The sequence below is a fragment of the Anolis carolinensis genome, chromosome 5, assembly GCF_035594765.1.
Source record: "Anolis carolinensis isolate JA03-04 chromosome 5, rAnoCar3.1.pri, whole genome shotgun sequence".
In the NCBI taxonomy this organism is placed as follows: domain Eukaryota; kingdom Metazoa; phylum Chordata; class Lepidosauria; order Squamata; family Dactyloidae; genus Anolis; species Anolis carolinensis.
The window spans coordinates 31,461,367-31,482,198 of NC_085845.1; the positions used below are offsets into that span (position 1 = coordinate 31,461,367).

General features: G+C 39.8%; 1 protein-coding gene across 2 annotated transcripts in view; it reads right to left on the bottom strand.

The window, feature by feature from the left end:
• Positions 1-9,160, bottom strand: part of arsj (arylsulfatase family member J) — a 53,340-nt gene extending 44,180 nt beyond the window's left edge. Inside the window, exon 1 of one of the 2 annotated variants that reach the window (XR_010006369.1) lies at positions 8,501-9,160. Coding sequence is in view for 1 of the 2 variants with exons in the window: in XM_003221779.4 (XP_003221827.1) it covers positions 8,501-8,799 (299 nt within the window). In the remaining variant the exon portion in view is untranslated. The remainder of the gene's footprint in view (positions 1-8,500) is intronic. The other variant, XM_003221779.4, reaches the window with a different exon arrangement.
• Positions 9,161-20,832: the final 11,672 nt, after the last annotated feature.

Consider the following 20,832-nt stretch of genomic DNA (forward strand, 5'->3'; position numbering starts at 1 on the left):
CACTTTCACAATTGTAAGCTGGCTTCAACTGTGAAACTTACATGATATCAGTATAACTAGAAATGCCAGTCATTTTCAGAAGCTCTACTAAAATTACTTCATTCCCTTTTACTAAATACTGAAAACACTGAAAGCAACACATTCTTCAAGAATTCATAAAAAAGTGAGATATGTCTCGTACCGTCAATAACGCAAGACCTTGCAGTCAGATTCTTCTGATGAATCATCCATGCCTGACTTCAAGGTGGTACATGACTTTTTTCCTTCAAAAGATTACCATGTCTAGCCAATATTGTGTTGCCCTTATGGTGTGACCACATTTGAACTAGTAGTTACAGTTAGGATCAGCACATCCTGAAAACGATACTGTAAAGCTGGAAAATGTCCAGGCCCCTGAATTGATCAAGAGACTGGCGCAACTAACCTGTTTGGAAATGATCTTCTGTTAAAGCACAGGGTGAAACTTTGAATACAGGACAGATGTCCACAAAATTATGAATGATGTAAAAAAAAAAAAAGGACACAGGCAGAAGCTCTTTTTCTTTCATAAAACTAGATGACACACATGTTCAGATCCCTTACCTTAAAATCCAAAATGTTCCAATACATTTGTCCATGTGGGTGGTTGAGGGAGTAAACACCTTTGCTTTCTGGTGGTTCAGTGTATACAAACTTTGTTTCATGCACTCAATTATTAAAAATGTTGTCTATAAAAATTACCTTCAGGCTATATATAAGATATACGGTATATGAAACATAAATGAATTTCATGTTTAGACTTGTATCCCATTTCTCAAGATATCTCATTATGTATATGCAGAAATAAATAAGCCCACATCACTTCTGGCTCCAAATATCTGGGATACTCAACCTGAGCTAGAACTCACACATTAGTCTTTTGTCTGTAGTTGCAATAAAAGCCATATATTTATGGTGCTGGAGAGTGAAAATTGTTTCTTTTAAATTATTTTGTTTTGTTCTAGTGAATGTATAGAATGTGACCATGAAAGCTGAAAGCACACCAAGAATAAAGCAAATTTATAATATATTGAAATTACAGGCAAGATGATGCTTAGGATCCCAGTCAATGCTCAAATCCAAAGATTAACTTACAAGGGAAATGGTATTTGATAAGGCAAGCAGCCAGCATCATGAACTGGAGAAAATCATATTCTATATCTTCAACTGTATCATTAATTCAGTGGATTTTCTAATCCAATGCTAGTCAAACTGGGGGCCTGTGGACTGGTACCAGTCTGTGAGGTATTGGCTGCTGCCTGGTCCACAGCAAATTTCCAGTGAAGAATGAAAGAATTGTGGGAAATTGGCATAAAATTGGCATAGGTCCCTGCCAGTCCACCACATTAGCTTAAGAAGCAATGTTTAATGAAGTGATCATGTCTGTAGGTATCCATAGTATGGCGTGATTATTTTGCTTGGTTTTGTTTATATATATATATATACCAAGCAATATATATATATTGTAGTTGGATGTATTTGTATGAATTTTATATGTTGTACACGGCTTTGAATCCCACCCATGGTAGAAAAGTGGGATAGAAATGAAATAAGAATAAGAATACACCCATATATATGGTTTGTAATATGTTTGTTTGGACTCTTTAAAATAAATATTTTGTCACTATGGGAAAATTACACAGAAAGCATTTTTCAATTATTATTTTTGTACATTCTCTACCCAGTAACCATACTTCAGAATAGATGGTTTTAATACTTCGGCAAACTAATTAATAATAAGTATACAAATATGAAATATGATTACTCTGCAAACATGTGCTTATATATGTGGCTCAGGTCATAAAAGCACTGAGCTTAGCCTTCTTATTAAATCCTTTATGGTTCTCATAAATGTTTGTCATGGCACATAATGCCTTCTGACAGCATTGCCACACAAGATCTTTCTGCTTTATTCCAGATAGCATTTTTACATTGCTTTAATTTAAACGACAAATATGGCAATGAGATGGGAAAGAGACTGGAATGAGCCTTCTTTGAGAAAAGCCACATGGCACTAGATAAGTCCAGCTAGGCAAAAGACAGTGGTGCAGGCTGGTGAGCAGTCAGCTGCTGCAGCCAGCTGCAACAAATCACTGACCAAGAGGTCATGAATTCGAGGCCAGCTCGGAGCTGCATTTGTCTCTGTCTTTGTTCTATGTTAAGGCATTGAATGTTTGCCTTATATGTGTAATGTGATTCGCCCTGAGTCCCCTTCGGGGTGAGAAGGGTGGAATATAAATACTGTAAATAAGTAATAATAAATAAAAGGGATGTGCTAATGATTCTGATATATTCAGAAGAAAAATAACTTTTTAATCTTGAGTTCAGAGACCAAGTAACTTGTATCCAGATTATTAGCAAGACTAGATCATAACATGGAAGGGTTATAAATATATGCATAAGCACAAGATGTTTCAAACCTGATCATAACTTAGCCACTGCACCAAGCAGAAAAGATTTTCCCCCAAACAATAATAGTTCCAAATAAAAAAACAGCTTTTTTGCACTAAAAATAACACTTCCATGCAGAAAATATTGTTTTCGGTGCAGAATTTAGTCTCAAACTAAATAGATTTCAAAAAGCTTTAACGGCTGTCTTCATTGTATAAGCTTCTTGGTGGAATATAAAACAAATAGATTAACCATATAATTCATTATAATGTGCCAGCAAATTACTTTTAAGATCTGGCAGGTATTTACTAAACGACTTCCCAATAGTTCCACCTTCTGATCTGGGTAGGAGCTATCATACAAAATAGGTGACTAATTAATATCTTCCAAAATCAAAAGATGACTATAGTTAAAAATCAGAAGAAGACTAAGACTTGGAATAGCCGTTATGAAAGATGTAGACACATTCTTCAATTATAGAGATAGGTCAGGAATGCCCATGATATAATATTCCTATTTCTGTGAAATCTGGGCAGTGAAAAAAAGCTGATAAGCAGAAAATCATGTGAAATGTGGTCCTGGAGAAAGTTTGAGGATACCATGGACTACCAAAAGGATAAATAAATGGGTTGAAGAGCAAATCAAGCCTGAACAATCGACAGAAGCCAAATAATTAGTCCAAAAATACTGAATTTTGCATATATTATAACACATGATTAATTAGAAAAGACAATTATGCTTCATAAAGTAGAAGGCAGTATTAAAAGAGGAGAACAGACTCAATCAAGTAAGCCATAGTCTTGACTCTCCAATGCCTGAATTGTGCTGTTGATAACAAGATGGCTTGGAGAATCATTAGTCATCAAAAGGTTAGGGTCACAATAAGCTGAAATGACTTGGTGACAGTTAACAACAAAGGATGGTGCCCAGGGAAACCTTCAAGAGTATTTTTCATCTTCAATATCATCATTCTTATTAATGTATCTAGGCCTTGGGGCAGTCAGGTTTTCTAATCATTTCTGGAGAATGGAATTGGACAGAGCAATCTGTATATTTCTGGTTTGAGAATAGGAATTCCCACCACTGGTCATGTTCATTCCCTTATCACAGAGATTGCAAGGTTCTGCAACTTTAGTATGCTTCTGGATCCACTGCTGTACCAACAACACAATCGTTCAGCAAACTATAAAGGATATGAAAAAAAAACTTCAGTTGTCTTCCTAGGAGAGAGGGCACAATTCCATTTATTTATATCATGCAAATCTATAACTTCATAGGACAACTGTAATGTGTTCTGTGCATGATTGCCCTAGATATTTGGTGGCAACAAACAGGATTTACTATTGACATCTCTTCTCTTTATCAGAAAGCGCATTACAACACTGCAGCATTTTAAATGATGTCTTCTCAAAGCATAATTAAAGGTGCTACTCATATTTTTTTTCTTTTAAAAAAACTTTGAAACAAATGCAAATTTCACTTTATTTTCCATAACTCTAAAAACTAATAAGGAACACTATCCACTGCATGAAAAAATTACTCTATGTGTTGTGGATTGTGTCTTGCTCTAAAACTAAAATGGCAAAGCAAATTAAGTTTGAATCATGCCAGTCCAGCACACTATAAAGAAAATCAGACCAAAAGGCAGGCAAATCTCAGTTTTCCTATAACAGCTTCCAAAAATAAAGCAATTGGATTTTTAGACTCATTGTTGGAACAGCCTGCTTTAATAAACTCGCACACTCCTCCTCACCCAATCGATTTGTTTTCATTCTCTCCTTGCCTAATTTAAACAATATGAGCTTTATAGTTAGCTATCAGGATTGGCAATCTACACTTCTTTGGATTTCAGTTCTCTTCTTAGCCATGATGAAGTTTCAATTTCTCCAAAGTTAATGGGGAAAGATCATCACCTGGACAAAAGCATTTCCCATGGCAAGATGAATGACACACTGCCATACAGCCCTGAAGAGTGTCTACCAGACGTCTGTGAACGATAGGTCTGGCTTGTAGAGGATTTACTGATGGCTCTGTAACTCTGGCTCTTACTGCGTTTCCAGCTGTTCAAAACAGTTTCCATTTTATTAAAACAATCTTGCTGATATCAATGTAAGTGAAAGATTTTTTTATATCCATGTAACATGCTAACTTAACAATTCATCACATAACTGGTTCCATACGTACAGAAATGCCAATCTTATTCAAAGTATCTTTTTTCCGTGATGAAGTATTTTGGTACCTCAAACAAGTACTTCAGATATGTCTGTATGCAGACAGAAAAATGTGGATTCAATCAAATAACAATTATTGAATCCACATTTTTCTATCTGAATACAGACATATCTGAAGTACTTGTTTGAGGTACCAAAATACTACATCACAGAAAAAAGATACTTTGAATAAGATTGACATTTCTGTACGTATGAAACCAGTTATGTGATGAATTGTTAAGTTAGAATTATTGAAGTAGCCACAAGGTGGGAAATTTCATTTGTGCATACGTTAGGAGACAATTTATTTGCAAATGGACCAAAATATGGGTGAAATTTCCTTATATGTCACATTTAATTATACTATAAATGTGTAAGACGGTATATTTTAAATTTTGATATGATTTTGGGCTACATGAAAGCAGATTATCAGAAAAAGAAGCCTTTAAACCCTGAAGCCTAACACACATAGAAAATGAGACTTGGATCAACAACAGACTTCATGCTCACTGTGTTGCAAACCTATGAAGTCAAAACAACTTCTGTATTTTCTATGATCAGGTGAAGCATAGTCTGCAGACTTCATTTTGGATTTGATCCTGAAAGCCTAAAGGTTAAAACCATGCTGTTATGAACTGTTAAATTGGAACCATATTGACCTATTGTACATCTTGTTCAGAATGGATGATCACAGTTTAAAAAAAGATTCTACACATTTGATACATAGTGATTGCCATAATATGAATGATTTTAGTTATTCCACTGATACTTGCAGTGCATTTCTCACTTTCTGTAAGTCCACCAACTTTCGTCTATAAAAAGGATATAAAGCTAATCTAATATAGTATATAAATGATATACAGCAGTTAACTATACACGATATATAAATAGCAATAAAGAGCTGTGGTGGCACAATGGGTTAAACCCTTGTGCCAGTTGAACTGCTGACATGAAGGTTGCTGGTTTGAATCTGTAAGATGGGTGAGCTCCCTCTGTCAGCTCTAGCTTGCGGGGACATGAGAGAAGCTCCCCAACTAACGCATCCTGGAGTCCCTGGGCAACGTCTCTGTAGACGGTCAATTCTCTCGCACCAGAAGCGACCTTGCAGTATGTTCTCAAGTTGCTTCTGACACGATAAAAAAAGGCTACCAAATCATTCGTTTGGATGAACTGGAGTACATTTTTAATACATACATTCAAAAGACATGTTTGAATTTTCTCTATGATATAAAATATAAAAATATTTTCAAGTGTTTCAGGGAACATAGTTTTGACACCAGAACATAGTATTCTAAAATGCACTTGTAATACACAGATATATAGGTGTGTTCAATTGAGTCTTTTAAAATTTATTATCACTTTCCCATATATCTGTTCTTTTTTGTTATCTAATATTTCTGTTGGGAGTCTGTTTATTTTGTTCAATGGGAATTTATTTTGCCATTTTACAGCATTCTAATGTTGAAGATACTATCAAGGTAACAGCAAATTTCTTGTCAAAAATGTTTGAGATTTTCTGTAAAATCAGCCCTCTTTGAACTATATGATTTTTAACTCAAATGCAGGGTTTTCTTTCTCTTTCTCTCTCTTTCTCAATCAAGGTGTTCAAGGCTGGCCAATTGAAGGCTGGGTGATTTTCAGATGACTTACAAGGAAAGATGAGACCTGCACACAACAAGCAACTGGAACAACTTGAACTCATTCACTTGCAACTTGTGCTTGACTTTGCAAATGAGAACCTTCTGTCACAAAGATTCACATACCCTTTTCTTCTCACATCAATTAACCGACTATCATAATATTATGAAATGAGTACTTTTCATTGCTAAATTCTTATCCAAAAAAGGATTTAAAACAATAAATACAGATTTGGATTTTATTATAATTAAACCACTACCTTCTTTAAGCCTCAGATAAGGAGAAACCTTTCAAGTTAAGTTAAATCCTTGAAGTTTATTTTCTGTCTATTACACATAAAAATACTGTTTGTTAGAAAGACTAATAAACGTCTTAATAAGCCTGTATGTCTAGTTGTCTACACTCAGTTTCCAGAGAATAAGTCCCAATGAGCTCTTTCTCAAAAAAATTGGATATTAAAACCCATGAGTGTATTGGACATCATGAGACTCTTTCCACGCCTGTGCCTTCAAGTGTCCTCTTGATTTATGGTGATCCCATGAATTTCATAGGGTTTCTTACAAAAGCAGTACTCTGAGGTGGTTTTGCCAATTCCTTCATCTCAAATACAACCAACAACACTTGGTACTCCTTAGTGGTCCCCTATCCAGCAAGGCTCACCCTGCTTAACTTCCAAGATAAAAAAAAGTAAGCAGAGATAAGAGATATGAGACATAGGGTTGTTCCTTCACATTTGCAGTTATGACTTTTACAGATCTCTTGCTCCTCTATAGAGAATCCAAGCTCTTCCATGCAGCCATATAGCTCAGAATATCAAGGCAGAAAAACCTGCTTTGAACTGGGTCATTTGAGTCACACTGACATATATTCCAGTTTAAAGCAGATAATGTAGGATTTTATTCAGCTGTGTGGAAGGGGCCTTTGTTTCCAACTTCTTCCAGACAAGTTCAAGGACTACAGAAGTCAATTGCTTTTTAAACAATTGGAGGATAAAACCCTTTATAGAGTTATTCTCTCTGGGGGAAAAACAATGTTTTTAAACATTTGTGAAGTTCCTGTGTCCCTAACCACAGTGAATGTGGAGTTGACCATGGACTTCATTCCACAAGTGGGACAAAAGCAGGGGCAAGCAGGGACAAAAGCAGGGGCAACCCATCTTCCCTCATCCTCTCCTGTTGAGGTTTCCACATAGAGGTCCATGTTTCCCTTGCTTTCTCCCATTTGGAATCAGGTTGGGGCTCTGTTTCTATGCACTTTGGAAACAGAGTCCCATGGAGTCCCACCAGAAGTGCCCTCACGTCATTTGGTGGCCTTTGTGAGTGTCCGTTTCTAAATCGCATGGAAACAGAGTCCTATGTTTGTGGGATGAAGTCCCGTACTAGAATTTTTAGATCACCAGGGTGATTCTGTGGTCAGCTTCCAGTCGACCTTGACCACAGAGTTGTGCCGGTAGGTAAAGGTTTCCCCCTGACATTCAGTCTAGTCGTGTTTGACTCTGGGGGTTGATGCTCATCTCCATTTCTAAGCCAAAGAGCCAGCGTTGTCCGTAGACGCCTCCAAAATCATGTGGCTGACACGACTGCATAGATCACCGTTAGCTTCCTGCCAGAGTGGTACCTATTGATCTACTCACATTTCCATGTTTCCAAACTGCTGGGTTGGCAGAAGCTGGGACTAACAGTAGGAGCTCACCCCACTCCCTGGATTCGAATAGCCAACCTTTTGGTCAGCAAGTTCAGCAGCTCAGTGGTTTCACCCACTGCGCCACCGGAATTTCTGGAAGACCTAGCAATTTCTTTAGAGCTGTTCCATCAGGCCAAAAGGAGCCTCCGGTGGCCTAGGGGATAAAAGCCTTGTAACTTGAAGATTGGGTTGCTGACCTGAAGGCTGCCAGGTTCGAATCCCACTCGGGGAGAGCGCAGATGAGCTTCCTCTATCAGCTCCAGCTCCATGCAGGGACATGAGCGAAGCCTCCCACAAGGATGGTAAAAACATCAAAAACATCTGGGCGTCCCCTAGGCAGCGTCCTTGCAGACGGCCAATTCTCTCACTCCAGAAGCAACTCCGGTTGCTCCTGACACGAAAAAAAAAAATCAGGCCAAAAAATAATAGTAGCGCTCTTTTTAGCCATGGTGTTTGACTTTCAAGGGAGGCCTGTGCCCCTAAACCGAGCGCATCTCTTTGGCGTTGAGAGGGAAAGATTGCGACCAGGACGAGGCCTCTCCACACCCCGGGCTCCTTACCTGCCGGTGATGAACTGGCTCCGGGAGGGCGTGCACATGGGCTGGACGTAGTAGTTCTCCAGCTTCACTCCCTCCGCGGCCAAGCGGTCCAAGGTGGGCGTCCGGATCTCGGAGCCATGGTAGCCCACGTCCCGGAAGCCCTGGTCGTCGGCCAGGATGAAGATGAGGTGCGGCGGGGAGGGGGCGAGGGCGGGCGGCGGGGGCTCGGCTCCAGCCTCGTTCGCGCCGTCCACAGGCGGGCTGCCGCAGGCGAGGAGGCTGAGCGCGGAGAAGCCGGCCAGCCAAGCCCCGGCTCGCATCTTCCACCGCGCGCGCCCCGCCTCGTCTGCCTGCCTGCCTGGCCCGGGAGCTCCTCTCGGGAAGCGGTCAGAGCGCGTCAGGAAGCCGGGGCTCCGCTCCCGTCGGGGGGCGCGCCCATGACCGCCTCCCGGGGCGCTTCAGGGGCTCCGAAAGCATCCTCTGGAGCCCGGGAGGCAGCCAGCAAGTCCTTTCTCCATCCTCTTCGGCTCCGAGGAGGAGGCGAGCCGCTCCGCCGACGCCCTCCTCCCCGTTGGAGGCAGAAGGGCAGCGAGAGCCCTCGCTCCTGGGGCGCCTCTGCGGCGGGACCCGTCCCAAGAAGTCCCCGTCGCTTCTGGAGGCGGGAAGGAGCGAGTCAGGAGGAGGAGGAGGAGGAGGAGGAGGACGCCGTCTGCCTGCTTGCCTGCCTTCCTTGCTTGCCTGCTCAGCGTCCCTCCCGCCTCCCGTGCTCTTGCTCCCACCCATCCCTTTGGCGAGCGAAGCCAAACAAAACGCTTCCCGCTTGGAAGGGACGGACAGGCGGGAAGGAAGGAAGGAAGGAAGGAAGGAAGGAAGGAAGGAAGGAATCACTGTGTTGTCGAAAGCTTTCGTGGCCGGAATCATAGGGTTGTTGGGTGTTTCCGGGCTGTATGGCCATGTTCCAGAAGCAAAAGGGACCCTTTCTAACCTCCGCAGGAGTCTACCGTATACCATTTAGCTGTGGACAAGTCTACACAGGGACCACCAAACGCAGCATTGCCCAAACAGGAATCAAGGGACATGAAAGATACTGCAGACTAACTCAACCAGAGAAGCCAGCCATAGCAGAGCACTTGGTGAACCAACCTGGACACAGCTTATTATTGGAGAACACAGAAATGCTGGACTACTCTCACAACCATCGTGTCAGACTACACAGAGAAGCCATTGAAATCCACAAGTATGTGGACAATTGAAACAGAAAGGAGGAAACCATGAAAATGAAGAAAATCTGGCTACCAGTATTAAAACAACTCTAAAATCAGGACAGTAGAATAATAGAATCATAGAGTTGAAAGAGACCTCACAGGCCATCCAGTCCAACCCCCTGCCAAGAAGCAGGAAAGTCACATTCAAAGCACCCCCCGACAGATGGCCATCCAGCCTCTGCTTAATAGCCTCCAAAGAAGGAACATCCACCACACTCCGGGGTGTGAAGAACTAAATTCAGAAAACAGGGAAATTCCAGGCATGAATTAATCAGGGCCAACTAACACCTCCCAAGAAAGGATTCCCCCAGGCAGGAAGCAGCCAGGCCTTGAAGCTGCAAGGTTTTTCAATGCTAATCAAGGTGATTAGTTACAACATTCACACTTGCCTCCAACAGTCAAGAGTTTTTTCTCCCACCCTGGACCTGCCACAGATATATAAACCTCCCTTGCTTAGTTTCCAATAGACCTCACAACTTCTGAGGAAGCCTGCCATAGATGTGGGCAAAAAGTCAGGGGAGAATGCTTCTGGAACAAGGCCATACAGCCTGGAAAATTCACAGCAACCCAAAGGAAGGAAGGCTGGGACCCAAAAAGAAGGTGCCTCAGCCTCTGAGGAAGCATCCCGACCGCAGGGCCAAGTTGTGGAGGGCCTCTGAGGATGTGCAGCGTGAAGCCCCCCTGTCTTCCTCAGGCTGGATCTACACTGCCACATGATGCAGTTTAACTGCATTGAGTTAACTACATAACAGTGTAGTTCAATGCAGTTCAACTGCATTCTGAAACCACATTATATGGCAGTGCTGATCCAGCCTCAATCTACACTGCCATATAATCTCAATCTCTGAGGGGGGCTCTGCAAAGATTTTTGGAATAAAGATGACTGACTACCAGAGCCAGAGCTCAATGGTGAACTGACAATAAAGGTGAACTAAGTTCTGAGCAAAACTAGAGTGAAAGTTAGTAAACAAATATATATCCTTAGTTCAAATCCACTTGGAGCTCAGCTGTTACAAATATATTAACTTTCCAGTAGATTAGAAGGAAAGAAACAGTGTTTCTCCTTTCGTTTTTAACCTTTTCATAGAGCCCTTCCACACAGCCATATAACCCAGAATATCAAGTCAGAAAATCTAAAACCAAGGTCACAACATCTGTTATAGAACTCCAATATGCCAATGACAATGTAGTCTGTGTGCATTCAGAACAAGACCTACAAGCCACTCTAAACGCCTTTGCAGAAACATATGAGAAGCTTGGCCTCTCATTGAACATCGAGAAAACCAAAATATTCTTCCAGTAGTCACCAGCCAACCCTTCTGCAATGCCAGAGATACAGCTTAATGGTGTAATGTTAGAAAATGTTGACCATTTCCGCTATCTTGGCAGCCATCTCTCCACAAAAGTCAACATTGACACTGAAATACAACACCACCTGAGCTCTGTGAGTGCAGCATTTTTCCGAATGAAGCAGAGAATCTTTGAGGATTGGGACATCCGCAGGGATACCAAGGTGCTTGTTCATAAAGCTATTATTCTCCCAACCCTGTTATATGCCTGCGAAACGTGGACTGTTTACAGATGTCACACTCAACTCCTGGAATGATTCCATCAGCGTTGCCTCTGAAAAATCCTTCAAATATCTTGGGAAGACAGGCAGATAAATGTCAGTGTGATAGAAGAAGCAAAGACCACCAGCATTGAAGCAATGCTCCTATGTCATTAACTCTTCTGGACTGGCCACGATGTCTGAATGCCCAATCACCATCTCCCAAAGCAGTTGTTCGGCTCCCAACTCAAGAACGGAAAATGGAATGTTGGTGGACAGGAAAAGAGATCTAAATATGGGCTTAAAGCCTTTAAAAACCTTAAAAACTGCGGCATAGATACCAAGAACTGGGAAGCCCTGGCCCTTGAGCACTCTAACTGGAGGTCAGCTGTGATGAGCAGTGCTGTGGAATTTGAAGAGGCACGAATGGAAAGTGAAAGAGAAAAATGTGCCAAGAGAATGGCATGTCAAGCCAACCCTGACCGTGACTGCCTTCCACCTGGAAACCAATGTCCTCACTGTGGAAGAACATGCGGATCCAGAATAGGGCTCCACAGTCACCTACGTACCCACCACCAAGACACTACACTTGGAAGGCCATCATGCTGGGATAAGGAGGGATCACCTAAAACAAACCAAAAAAATAGCTCTGCATTGAACTGGGTTATCTGAGTCCACACTGCCATACATCCCAGTTCAAAGCAGAAAATGTGGGATTTTATTCAGCTTTGTGGAAGGGGCCATAGTCTTGCTCAAAACCTGGTTAATTACACTTTGATAACACAATTACCAGTATCACTGCATGTGAGAATTCTAGTCCAAAAGCTGACAGGGTTTGCGCAGTGGTGTATGCCAAGGGCATCAGGTGATTTCTGCATTAGTAGGGCGCTGAATCTGCTCTGTATTTTAGTCTGAACTTTAAAAGATCCCCCTTCTCCCCTCCTCAGATACTACTTTAAAGTTCTGGGTGAAGCCCAGAGTGGGTTGACATGCCACAGATTGGAGAGTCACTGTCGCAGTTGGCCTATGCCAATAATAGACATGAGTAAATACCAGAGAATATAACGCTTGTGCACATATTTATAACTTAAAACTTTATTTATAATAGTATCCACCAACAAAAGATTTCTCTGGGGAATCCATAAATAAACCTACATCATGAAATATAAAAAGAAAGAACAGACATACCTCTAAAACACTCAAACCTAGCAACAGTCACTAGGGGGGGAAAAGATTTTTCTTGAATGTGAAAAACAACAATAGAAGCCACAAGCTTCTTTAAAGAGATAAGTAAGTAAGTAAGTAAGTAAGTAAGTAAAAGTTTATTTGTTTTCCGCCCTCTCTCCCAAAAGGGACTCAGGGTGGTTTCCAATATAAAATCAGCATAAAACATTGTACAATAAAACACTGAAAACACTATAAAACGCTATAAGAATTAGAAACGAAAACAAAACATAACAATTGACTAAAACAATCACATAAGCAGAAGGAATATAATCACTCAAATAATATGAATCCGCAAAGAAAGAGGGAAAAAAAAAAGACCACTGGGATGGAGGAGAGGATGGCCTGGAGGGACCACTAGAACTAAAATGCAATGTGATATTCTAAGATGCTTTGGGGCAGAGGAATAAAGTGCAGTGTTTCAAGTCAAAGAGGTGGCCTGTGCAACTGCTATAGCTATGGGCTCGGTTATCCAAAGGCGCAGCGGAAGAGCCAGGTTTTAAGCAGCCTTTTGAAGGAAGCCAGGGTGGGTGCTTGCCGGATCTCCTCCGGAAGGGAATTCCAGATCCGGGGAGCAACAATAGAAAAGGCCTGCTCCCTCGTCCCCGCCAACCGAGCCTGGGATGGTGGCGGGAGCGAAAGAAGTGCCCTACCGGATGAACGAAGAGGACGAGTGGGTTCATAGCGGGAGATGCGGTCACAAAGGTAGGCGGGTCCCACAATCATGGTGCCACTACTCAGAAGACTTTGTTAGCCATTCTCTACTGATGATCTTAGGATCTGGGCAGCTATATGAAAACATTTTTCTTGAGGTAACTCAACTTTAGAGCCATTTAGGGCTCTAAAGATTAATATTTTGAATTGCTTTGTGAAATGGAGCCAATGCAAATGACAAAGCACTTGCATAACATGATTTTATGAAATGATTCTTTTGAGACTAGTTGAAGTTTCTGGGCCATTTTCTGAAACAATCCCACAAATAATGCACTACATTAATTGAATACCTGTACATTATTATCTAACTCAGGCCATCTCTGTCCATTTGGGATTGCAGCTACCATAATATAAAAGTTGCTCCAGGCTACCTAAACTGAAGAGCACTCCACAACTACATACAGATCCCGTTTTATGAGGATTGCTACCCCCTTCTGACACTGCTTGAACACTATGCTACTTATTAGCCTAGTGTTCTTCTTAGGCACTGAAAATACTAGTATTGGGAATAATAACAGTAGTAATAAAGAATGTGTCAGTTCTGATTTTAATTCACCTCATTCCCCAATTCCGCACAACTCTAGGAAGTACTGTACCTCCATCCCAGGTAAATTGGATTTCCCTTTATTGGTCCTCCTCCAGTACATAGCTGAAACAAAAACTGGTTCTGACCATCAGAGGACAAGAAAGAGACACATTTATGTAATGTCACCCACCACTTTCATTCAGCTTATAAACAGCAGCAAACTGAAATCTTTAGAATGCCAAGCTTAAATTCCAAGAAGCAGAACAATAATCCCTCAGAACTACCTTCTGCAAAGGTGTAACTAATGCAATACAATTAGGCCAATTCCAGACTCAAGAGAGCCTATTTAAAAGCATATGGAAGAAAAAAACTTGGCAAGTATAGCTTGCTGGGGAAGGGAGAAAGACGCTGCATCTTTCATCTGCTTGGGCTCCCAATAGGAGTGGCCACACTGTCAAAAGAATGTCAGAAACCCAGTGTGCAATGGAATAAAAGCTTGCAGTCCATTATTTAAACTAGAGTTGATGGAACCACAAAACAGCAGGACACTATAAGAACACTGAAAACTGTACAAAGAAAAGGAACTCATCCGTTTCATTTTGTTAAGTGTAATGGGAAATGCTGGAGGTAGTGGTGGGAGCAATGAAAGAAAAAATTAAAAAATTTGAAATGATATTAAAACTTTCTCACCAACAAACAAAAAAGAATGTTTGAACATAAATAGTAAAAATGTATGTATGTATGTTAGAATATATAGCTTTTAGTATTCAAGTTCTGCTCAATACCCTTCTATTCTGCCTTGGTCAGACCACACCTGAAATACTGTGTCCAACTCTGGACACCACAATTGAAGGGAGATGTTGACTAGCTGGAATGTGTCCAGAGAAGGGCGACTAAAACGATCAGAGGTCTGGAGAACAAGCCCTATTTATTTATTTATTTATTTATTTATTTATTTACAGTATTTATATTCCTCCCTTCTCACCCCGAAGGGGACTCTGGGCGGATCACATTGTACACATATAAGGCAAATATTCAATGCCATATAACATAGAACAGAGACAGATGCAGAGGCAATTTAAACCTTCTCCAGCTTCCAGCTTCCTGAGGGTATGCTTGATTCCAGCCACAGGGAGAGCAGCTGCTTCATCATCCACTGTGACGGCACTTCCTCATTCCAACGGCGGCTGGATGATTTTTATGGTGTCATAAATTAGCCTCCCCACATATAAGTGGTACCTAAATTTCCTACTTGATAGATGCAACTATCTTTCGGGTTGCTTAGGTCAGCAATGAGCAGGGGCTATATTTTATTTTTAATTGTTGGGTGCTCACCCCAACACTGGCTGGCCTCAAACTCATGACCTCTTGGTCAGAGTGATTTATTGCAGCTGGCTGCTAACCAGCCTGCACTGCAGCCTGGCCCCTATGAGAAGTGGCTGAAAGAGCTGGGCATGTTTAGCCTGCAGAAGAGAAGGCTGTGAGGAGGCATGATAGCCATGTGAGGGGAAGTCATAGAGAGGAGGGAGCAGGGTTGTTTTCTGCTGCCCTGGACACTAGGATGTGGAACAATGGTTTCAAACTACAGGAAAGGAGATTCCACCTGAACATTAGGAAGAACTTCCTCACTGTGATAGCAATGGGACTCTCTATTGTGTTGGAGGCTCCTTCTTTGGAGGTTTTTAAACAGAGGCTGGATGGCCATCTGTTGGGGTTGCTTTGAATGTGGTTTTCTTGCTTCTTGGCAGGGGGTTCACTTGTTGCTTCACTTGTTGCTTTGCCATTGTTGCTAAAGATGGCAAATTGTATAAGAATCAAAAACAATATGTAGGATTTTTCTTTTAAGACTTTAAAAGAGATTTTCTTGGGATAAATCTGATTTTAGTTCCAACAAAGTAGAATCTCTGTGAGATCAGTATTCAGATCCCCATTCAGCAATGGAAAACCACTGGATGACCTTGGGCACATCATAGCTTCAGAGGAAAGCAATGGCAAACCTTTTCTGAACAAATCTTGCCAAGAAAATCCCATGACAGGTCTACCTTAGGATCACCATGAGTAGGAAATAATGTGAAAGAACACAACAAAAATCTACTGAAGTGATGGAGAGTTATGTAAACAATGCACAGTAAGTTCTGTACATGTTAGTGGGTCTACTCAGTAAAGTGGGTGACAGTAGGAAAAGGGGAGGAACACATTTCAAATGAATTGATTCAATAAAAGAAGCCATGGTCCCAAGTTTACAAGGCTTGACTAGAGTTGTTGGTGACCAGGGCACATGAAGACCTTTAATTTATGGGTTCACTATCAGTTGAAGTTCATATGATGACAATTAACAACAAAGGATAATCTAATCTCCTTTCTCAGAAACTCCTTTAAGGGTTCTAGCCTAATTCTCCACATTTCTTCTCTTCAGAGGGGTTGGATTTTGTTTCCTTTATGACTCTCTGTGGGCCCTTCCACACAACCATGTAGCCCAGAATATCAAGGCAATACCCCCAATATCTGCTTTGAACTGGAATATCTGAGTCCACACTGTCATATATCCCAGTTCAAAGCAGATAATGTGGGATTTTATGCAGGTGTGTCTAACTACACAGGAACAATATGCACATTGCTCAAGTCCACTTATGGGCTTGCTTCTGTCTGGTGGTGATGGAAAATGGGTAAGTACCATTGATGCAAATTAAAAAAACAACAACAATCAGATCTCCCTGAAGCCAATGGAGTAAACGATGCATAGAAACAATGGCTCGTTGAAAAGTAAGGGCATTCCCTCAGCATGTGGGGACAGGAATTCTTGCATTTTCAGAAATTTAAAAAAAAATCCCTCTGGATTCTACAAATGACTGGACGTATTTTTTTTAGATGAAGAGGAAATGGTGATATAGTTACAAAGGAAATAAAGTGAAAAGGATAGCCATCTGGATTTCCTCTTTATCTGCTTTTCCATGTCTAATGTATCACCTCCTTTTCCCTTGCATAGCTCTGCATCTGTTGAATCATGCTGACGTTGTCAACAGCTGAATCACTATTACTTTTTTGCTTTATGAGAATCATGTACATAATTTATAGCTCAACTCTTTCTGCACCCATTGCCAATTTTATTCCCATTATTTTTAAATGTAATACTGAGGTGGCAGTCCTTAAATGAGGGAGCCCAATGGAACAGCATTCTTAGACACACATAATTTCTAGTACAACTCTACATTCATTGCCAATTTTATTCTCATTATTTTAAAAGGTCACGCTGAGGTGGCAGTCCTGAAATGAGGGAGCCCCATTGAACACCATGGCTTAGATTCAAATTTAGGCACATGAAGCAGATCCTTCTCAAGAAGTGGTTCACTGAAATATGGAAGGTGATTGGGGTGGGTTTTGGAAATAGCATGAAAGGAATAAATCCCTGGAAATACAGCAAAGGCATCTTCAGTTAGTGGAATTTTTCAGTCTAAGAAAGGGAAATCATGGATCCACCCTGATGTGTTGCTTCCAAGGTTTGCACTGCCCATATATCTGCATTTTTTTTAAAAAAAAGTTATTTCTAATTTAGTTCATTACTGTATATCCATATTCCAAACCCTCAAGCCACAATTTATTTCCTCTTCATGGGTTTCATTTTTCTTTAGTCTGCCTAGTATGTGTTGATGGTGCCATGTCTCTTGACAGACTGTTTTAGCATCCCTTTGTAGAGGTTTCTTACACTGCAAATATATTTTTTCAGTATTTCAAATATTGCCACAAAATCTGGAAAATCTGAATGCACAGGATTTATTTTCAACCACAACCCACTTGATTGCTGCCACCCATTCTGGTGCCGTTGAAGAATATGCCTGGAAAATGTAACTTTAAATGTTAACAACATGGCTTCTTACATTTCTTTTAAATGTTATATACAGTGATTATTTTTTATTGAACCAAAGTTCCTTAATGTAATAATATGAGTCTGAATGAACTAAGTGATTTTTCACAACATGATCTACGCAAATTTTATCTAAATTGCTTTACTGAGTCAGGCAGGTCCTAACATAAAATATCAAGGTTAAGAGCATGAGTTATAAGATGAAAGTATCTGGTTTGAATGTGAGGTTAGCCATGAACTGTACTGTCTGGTCTTATATGACCCACTGTCTTTCAGATTTAGACTGTCTCTAAGCACAGAGACACTTTTATAAAGATAATAATTCTGGTCTGTCAGAAAAAAAAACAGTTCCAAGGCACTGTGGGTATTTCAGATGAAAGTGCTATGCTGTGGCACCTTTACAGATAAATAAATTTGTTATAGTATAAGCTTTTGTGAATTAGAGTCCACTCAAAAGCTTATGCCATAATAAATTTGTTTGTCTTCAAGGTACCACAAGACTCTGGCTTGGTTCCAGACTGCAATAATTAAAGTAGACCTATTAAAATCAACAGCACTTAGATAGTTGTGGTTTCCATAGATTCACTCTGTGACTAATCTGTATCTATTTTTTAAAACAACATATTGAGATGGTTGTGTTGGGAAAAGGATTACGAAGATGCCAAAGCAAACAACATCAAGAATCACTGCACTTCTAAAGCATTATTACCTCATCTTCTCATTGCATTTCCCCCCCCCAGGGGATGAGTTAACCAGTAGTCACAGTGGAGTTTTTAGATTGGTGTTTTTTCTCCAAAAGATATTAATATAGTGCATCATATGGGCTAGTGTTCTGTAGGGCTTTGCATATAAAAGATCTATATCTCTAGCATTTCTAATTAAAAATATTGGGTAGAAGGGATGTGAAGACTTCAGGCTTAGATCCCTAGAGAGGCACTGCCAATCAGAATAGATAATAATATGACTCATACAGCTACCTAGCTTTATGCCCATAATTTGGGATAAAGTATGCATTTGGCTTTTCTCTATTATCATAATTAAGCAGCATGTAGTATTTACTGATAGTAATTAAACACTACAAAATTATGAAATTTCTTTCCATTATTTGGTTTTAAGAGTAAACATTTTAAAGGTGTATTAACATGCATTTTTCTATAACATGTTAATAATGTACCATGAGCTACTACTTGAAAGTAGTTACCATGATCTTCTCCCCACCCTGACACATAAAAAAGTTCTAATATGACTTTAGTGTCCAAATAAATATTTATTTTGATTATTGTTGCTGTTTGTAGTTGTTTTGCAGGTAAATACAAGAAAGCGCTGTCATGGAGAATGAGTTGGGAGATTTCCAAAATACACATGAGAAATTATTTGGCTTACAGGCTGTAGTATATCTCATGGGCAAAGAAAGATGGAAAATTTATGTCAACCCATAGTATAAAAATAAAGCAAAGGTTATTACTTTAACAAATATTGTGGCAAATATTCATAAAATAAAATGTAAGTGTTGCCATAATCACTTTCATTAAGTGAAGCTAACTATTGCGTTCTCAATCAGCATCTTAAAAATGTAATTCATTTTTGTACTATATTTACATATAGTGTGACTGCAAAGTTTTCAATGAATTTTTTAAGGCCAAGTAAATGGTCACTTGTGTTATACTGGCTTATGGCATGACTGATTGATTGCACTTTATAGACTGCCCAATAACTGGAGTTCTTTGTGATACACACACACACACACACACACACACACACACACAAAATAAATTGGGAGGAAACTATATTTTGCTTCCATATATGACAACTCTCTTTTTCCGTTGCATGTGACCTGATATTCTGTAGCAGCCTTAAAACAAGAATATAAGAATAAGAATAAGATATGCTTAGAAGTTGTATATGGAGTTAGTGTAGTCATGAACAAACACAAAATCTCAACACACATGCGGGATTTTGACCAAATGTGATTTTCTGCTTTTTGATCAGGCGCAAAGAAAAGTCAATTGTGAAATGAAGAATGTAATGCCTTATTGTAGTGGCTTCTTTTGTACTACATCATTTTGGATTCATTCTGTGGAAGTCACTGTCAAAGATCTTAATGACTAGTTGACTATCAATTCCCATTAAATTGATTTTAAAAAGGAGAAAAGAAAACAGGCTTGTTAATATGGCAACACAGTCTTGATATCAGGGAAAATAAGCTGTAGTTATCCAAGAAAAGTTTAAAAATTAGAGCCATCAACTGTGCTAAAGAATGATTTATGAAATAAATTCAGCATGACACACAATAAACGTGATTAACAGATGTAAGGGAACGTTTTCTCTCTCTTACTGGAGAAGACTTATATTTTCATGAAATTTAGTACAATTATCATTAAAAGCAAAGATGAGGGAACTGACATGTTTGACACTTTATACATAGAACATAGATATACTGGGCATAACAAAAAACCTAATGGATATGATTAATATTAGACATAAAATCTATAGAAAGACCAGGAAAGGGCATACTGAAAGTGGTTCACAATCTATCAAAGGGTGTTTAAAGTAGACACTAGTCCTTTTCACTGAATCATGAAAATGCCAGGCTCAGAAGGTAATATAAAACTGAAGACATACTATCGTCCTGGGACTGAAACTCATGAGAATATGATCTTGAAAAGAAATCAAGGAAGCAGCCATGGAGGGAAAAATAAAGTAATGGGTGATTTGAACTATTCTCACTGATGGGGACAATTCATGTATAAATTATGAGTCAAAAGCTCAAGTTCTATATATTCTTCAATATGGGCAAATTTTCTAAGCATCTGAGTGTTCTAAACTTTCATAGTTTAGATGCTAAGATCATTTATGTAAGCCTTCTTTGTTTAAGTAAATTTAATGGATCACATATAGAGCATGCAGCATATTAAATTGGGTCTTTTGCATTTGTGTACTTTGTGTTTTATTGATGTACTGAAATTTCCAAATATGTATAAATATTTATAAATAAGTACACATAATGGACAAATAAATAAGTGTGGTAATATGGTACTTTAGAACACTTCAGTGCTATTATTGCATTCTCTAAGGGTAAGAATAAGCTTTTGAGTAGTCAGATTGTAATGTCTCTGCCTATTCATTTGTCTCTAAACATGAAGAGCCTCCTTTGCCTGTGAAGTTGATCTCACAAATTTTGAATGCTCTGTTTTCAAATGTCTGAGTAATGTG